The 6,096-nt window shown below is 42.8% G+C and overlaps 1 protein-coding gene across 1 annotated transcript in view; it reads left to right on the top strand.

Annotated features, from left to right (window-relative positions):
• The first annotated feature begins 1,702 nt into the window (after nucleotides 1–1,702).
• The window catches only part of LOC118785051 (G patch domain-containing protein 8), a 117,961-nt gene continuing 113,567 nt past the window's right edge, over nucleotides 1,703–6,096 (top strand). Inside the window, exon 1 of the mRNA XM_036539577.1 lies at nucleotides 1,703–2,108. Coding sequence (XP_036395470.1) covers nucleotides 1,995–2,108 — 114 coding nt within the window. The 5' untranslated portion in view covers nucleotides 1,703–1,994. The remainder of the gene's footprint in view (nucleotides 2,109–6,096) is intronic.

Below are 6,096 nucleotides of genomic sequence, written 5' to 3'. Positions count from 1 at the left end.
TTGAGTGGTGTAAAAACTGAAGATTTATTCATGAAAGATGGTGGTATGGAATAGGAGAAAAAAAAAGAAAAAAAAATCCAGTAGAGTGTTTTATCGCAAACTTTGTCTAGAACTGTTCATATATATTTGCAAGGTATACTTCTGAAATACTGCCGGAAATTAACAGTGAATCTAAGAGTAATAACAAAGATTAGTATGCGGATCGCATGCGTGAGACGTATGTTCGTGACAAAGTGACAGGCACAGACCAGAGGTAGCGCGGTCATTTGCCCTGCCGCATTCTGTTGGAGGCGTCGAGTTTCATTTCAGAACCGTGTCGTATGGACAGCGCTGTGTTGTAAATTCAAGCAGACTCGCGTCTCATTTGAAGGGACATACGAAACGCACTATGCTCATTAATGACGTAGGTGTGTTAATGTTATTACATGATGATAATCACAGTATTATTTTATGCTAATATGAATTTTTCGTTTCACCCCTACATAATATAGTAGCCTCTAAATATTTTGTCCATCACATCTGCTTTTGAAAAATACTGATGCCATTTGCCTCTTGGTGAACATCCCCTCTGCAGATGAAACTTTGTAACATTTCCAATTGAATTTGACCAACAAATGCTTAGCTAGGTCTTACCAGTAAAAACAGACCCTTATCTCTGTTTCCTTGTGAGAAAGCAACCTCACTAAATAATTGCTAAATGCTGAATGTGGTGAATGTAACAACGAAAGAACGCCCGTGGTGCCTTTAATTTAGAGACAGTGCCGTTTGATAGGAGCAGGGAGGAGGGGAAAAAAGTTAATAAAAGACGGCGCAATCTCCAATCAAAATATGCGTCGTGGTTCACAAACCTGCAGTCCTTCCAAGCCAACTTTGTGTTCTTCTCTTACGGGGTCACACTTCCTTGCTGGTTTGCTGCTGCTGCCTGCAGAAAGCTCCATACATCACAAATGAATCGCTAAAATATGACAGTCGTATTTCGGATGCCTGAACCAATTCCGTCAGATCGCGGAGACGAAGCTTTCCCATTCTGTCGACCGCTCTCTTCACACCTAAAAACCCTGTCACACGTAACGGAAGGAGAGGGGGGACCGACAGAGCGTTAGTCGTGTTCCCTAATTATTCAGACCCTTAGTGGAGGCTGGATTGATCGTGCTTTCCATGCGGGTGCTTCGGCTGGAGCTTTGGGCATGAGGTTATACCACGAGAAGGCGGGCAGTGACACAGTCGAGGCTCAGAGGAGATCGCACGACAAGTCGCCGCTGCAAGTCAGTCAGTCAGCGCGCGTGGAAACCGAAGCAAGGTATGCGACAATACATGTAAACTAAATAATCCCTCACCAAAGTGGACGCTTCCGCCTGCTCTGCAAAGATTATCTATTTGAACTCAACAGTAAACGGCCAACTTTTGGATAAATATTGGCACGGGAATTGCAGCACATCAAGATGGACGTTTAATTGAATTAGTTTTAAATCCCGACAGATATATTTACTTTTAACCAGTTTAAAATAAAGCAAAACATTTGCCTCTGTGGGATCAAAATGCAGAGATTTTATTTTTTTTAAATGACTGCTGCCTTGCGTATTTTAAAATCCACCTTAATTCTAAATTGTCTGCGCGCTGTCTGAATTTGTGGCGAAATTCCTCCATCTGATTATTGCAATAGCAGTGTCGAGGGATTCGTCGCTTGAGTGGGAAAGAGTGGGGTTTTCCTCCAGTGCCTGGCGGGCGAACGGATTTGCATTTTAATACAACAGAAATCAACCATGGCACGTGCTGACGCTCGCGCCGACTGTATCTCGGACTCGTTTTAGCGGGCTCACTATGTCCAGCGGTGTCACTGTGGGTGCCTTTAGTGAAACCGAGAGCCGCAAACCAGGTGACAAGGCTTCGTGCTGACTCTGTTACACACGGCTGTTTTCTGCCACGGAGCCCTCCGGGCTGCAGAACAACCCACGCACGCGTCGAATCTCCACATATGGGACACACTGGACCGTATGGCGTGCTACTACCTTGTGATCAGCTCCACGCACCTCAGCAATGGCCATTTCCGAAACATTAAGGGAGTTTTCAGGGGTCCCCTCTGCAAGACTGCTGGGAGCGAGTCGCCGGTAATGTACATCTGCTTTCAAGCCCTTACCTGACGTTTGATCATTGCATGCACACGGAGACTGGAATGTGATTTCTCCCACTGTTTCTAGAAGCCTGGATGAATTTCTGATTTTCTCACATGGATTAATACTAGAAATAGATGAAGTAAGCTATGTATTTGTTAAGTGTTATCCCTGAAATTGCTAGTGTACAGTGATCCGCAGTAAAATGTATTGAGGCGACTTCATACAGTAAATGTTTATTGAAACATAATGTTTCCCCTCCAGCGTAAGTTGTTTCACTTTATCTGTTTAAGAGGAATTACAAATCATTGGTTAGGTTTTAGTGACTATACTAAAATATCCATTTATTTTTTGTTTCTAATAGAAAACCATGTTTTGGTTCACAAGTTGATACATTCCACAGTGAAGAATGACAGAAAAATATACTAACAACACTTGAAATAACATAAGAATAAAGTTCCAATACAACCAGCCCTAAAGTTTTACACTGTTCTGGAAAAACTAAGTTTGTCATTAATGGCTCCTCTTATTATAATGACTGTTGTTCAGGGGAGCGTTGCAAGAATAACAGTGTGCAAAAGCTCAAACAAATGTGTGGCATTGTGCACAGACAGTCTAATGTCCAGTTCCCAGACTGAGGGATATGTGGGTGTGTGGCCAGCAGAGCCTGCATCTCAACCTTGCCTAAGAGGAGCGTTGTGGGTTCCAGACTCTGGTCGGATTTGTGTGTATTGTGGCAGGGACCCCCCACCCTCCCAGACACTGCCTCAGGGTACAGAGGTGAGAGGATACAGCCTGCATGGTGCGTTTTCAGGGAAAAGGCAGTGTAGAATCACTCCACCAGGGAAGGAGGCAGAGCTCTGTCTCCATGGGGCATGGGTCCCTGGCAGTCTGCCTGTGCGATAGAAATCAGATGTTGCCGAGTTAAATCCTCATTAAAGTTTAGTCAATATTAGAAGTGATCCCGCTATGCGTGGTGGTGTGGGTCAGATGGTGGAGTGGGGGCAGGCACTTTTGGATGCATCCGACTGGTGGTGAGAGGCTGCTCACCTTTGGTGACCTCAGTGTTGAGCTTTGCTGCTCACGGCCACTCGCTTCGAGGCCGGGACCTGTGAGCCGCTGTGCAGATAGTGGCGGAGTGCTGAGCTGCTTGTGTAGTGAGGAGCCCTAGTTTGGTTCCCCCAGATGAGGTCTGCACATCCCCACCCACCTGTATAAACACCCTCCCACGGACTGCCAGACCAGCCTTATTTATTTAATCCCCCTGGCTGCATAATTCAGTGTTTGAAAGGCTCCGTGTTCACCGAGCATGAAATGCAATATGAATTTGTGTGCGATTTCACAACTGCCAACTCTGCTCAACATTTTAAACACCTTTATCAAATCCCACAGCCGGGCGAGCACGCTCGGTGCAACTTGTGTTCGTTTGTAGAGTTCGCCCCCCTTAATTGTTCTCAATGGAAGTCAGTTCTGTTTGGAAGATAGCATTGTGCTCATCGGTGTGTGATGAATCTGTTCCCTTTGCGCTTGTGTCGTGACATGGTCAGCTATGGAGCACTGAACATTATAGTGTGGCAAGCACTTGACTCTGAGCACAGCGTTCCCCACAGTATGGCCAAGAAGACCTTTGTAGTCAGTGCCAGTAAAATTAATATTCCGCCAATCAAACACATCTCTGCTGCAGCACTCTTAAGTCGATTATAAACATTAAACAGAAGCTAATTATTGAAAAGCACAGTTCGTAGCTTAGAGCGTAACACTTCCCTAATCTCCTGCAATGTGTGTGAAATTGGTGAATTTTCAGAAGTGTACTCCAGTAATTACAAATTATTTATGATCTCTGTCCATTTCAAATGAGCTTGCAGAATTGATGACAAGTTTGATAAGAGACCGGAGAACAGCTGTTACAGAATGAGTGTTCCCTCCTGTAAGTACCACATTGTGTCTTTCACACACAATGTGACTGAGTGCTTGACTGGAAAACAGGCTCAACTAAGGAGTAAACAAACATGTTAATGCACACAGACTGTTCATACAGGTATTGATGCAAAACATCAGGCATGTCATGAGTATTTACATTTATGTATGAATGTATGTGTTTGTGTATGGGCATGTATCTCTGTTTGTGTATGTGAATATACACACACACATAGACAGATAGACAGATAGATAGATAGATAGATAGATAGATAGATAGATAGATAGATAGATAGATAGTCAGGTAACTGCATTAAACTACTCAGATAAAAACATCCACACATATAGGCTGCTGTTATGTTAAGTGAAGGAACCATGCCATGTTGCTTATAGGTGTCATTTTGTTTAATTTTGTTTGTAATGTTGTTGGTGTAGCACAAGTTCATTCCAGTTGGTAGGTATGTGTAGTCTGAACCATGTCTTACAGTTGCTGTTTTTGGTCAGGCAGACTAACTGTGTACAGCTGCTTGTTGCTGTTCCTCATACCACGCGTTGCTGTTCCAGGGGCCGCCAGCAGAGGGCCCCTACAACTGTGCATGACACTACTGAAGGTTCTGGAGCTCTGACTGCAGGGATGAGCAAAGAGACCATTACTGGTGTAACATCCGGTCTCAATTTCTGATATCCCCCTCTTATTTATTTACTAATTTATTGATCTATTTGTGCATTCACTAATACGGACTGGGATTTGTCATATTTCTTGTTGTATTGCTTTTTACAGTTTGCAATACAAATGCAAATGTAACATTTTATGTCTCCTACTCTGCTGAAAACAGAAATGTTGTCACAGTGCGATCTGCATGTTTTTCATTAAGCCTGTAGCATCACGAGAGTCTTTTTTTAGACATGTATGCCATGTTTTTTATGTTTCACAAAATATGCGGTAAACTGTGTTACCTACTCTAAGGATTAAGTATAGCTTTGCGCATTTCTCCCCAGTTTGAAGGATTTTTAATGCTTATTAAATTGAATTGAAAATTACAGTCCAGTTTTCTGTGTTTCTCGATGTATGCAAAGGGTCAGTTTTTCTGTAAAAAAAATTTGCATATGTAACACTAAGGGTGCTTTCGCACCTGCAGCCTTTAGTCCGTTTGAATCGAACCGTAGTGCGTTTGACCCCTTGGTTCGGTTCGTTTGCATAGGTCAGAACGCAGTAATCGCACTCAGGTCCGCCCCAATATAATAGGCCCGAGACCCCAAAGAGAGGTGGTCTCGATCTGCATCATCTGGGAAACTCTGGTGCGTTAATCTATTTCCAGAACATAAATACCAAAGTGACCAATGAGGGAGCAGTCTGCTCTTCTTTTACAAATTTTGGTCCATTTAGAAATTAATGCCATGTGAAACCAAACCGAACCTACGTTATGATGCAACATTGTACCAATTTATTCCCTGCTGCGGACCAAAGCAATCGAACTATAGGTCTGAAAACGCCCTAAGAGGAAAAATAATCAGGATGCAAAACCTAATTAAATGTATCATGCATCCGGTGAAAATAAGAAGTAGGACTGCTTTCATTGACTTATTTTCAAAACATGGCTCGATGTTGGTCTCATTTAAATTAGTTGTCAGGTTGCATTTCTTGACATTAAAAAATAAGCAAAAAATGCCTTGCAACATTACACAGCTTACTTTTGAAATGGCTGTCCTCTGGGAGAGGAAACTGTGACTCTACCTCAAAGCAGTGCGTGGCAACGTAAAGAACTGTGGCAATGGATTAGGCAGGGAATTATTTATGTCATAGTACATAAATATTGCATTACAGAGAGCTGTATCCGTTAATCATCCATATTTAGACAGGCTTTTTTTGTTATTACTGCATATTGCAATTTGCTGGGTAATTTTGAGATTATAAAATAAATCAAAAATGCTTGCTACCTACAGGAAGCTAAAGTGTGGAACCCTTTGAAGTTGGATGGAGGTTGGAGAGAAAAACTTCAGCGTTGTCAACAGGTGATCTGTAAAGACCAATGGCATTGCTCAATGTACATTTCCCAGGATACTCCGG

This window comes from Megalops cyprinoides, chromosome 10 (genome assembly GCF_013368585.1).
Source record: "Megalops cyprinoides isolate fMegCyp1 chromosome 10, fMegCyp1.pri, whole genome shotgun sequence".
Lineage (NCBI taxonomy): Eukaryota > Metazoa > Chordata > Actinopteri > Elopiformes > Megalopidae > Megalops > Megalops cyprinoides.
Note: the sequence above shows the minus strand (reverse complement) of the source record. Positions and strands in the feature narration are given on the sequence as shown.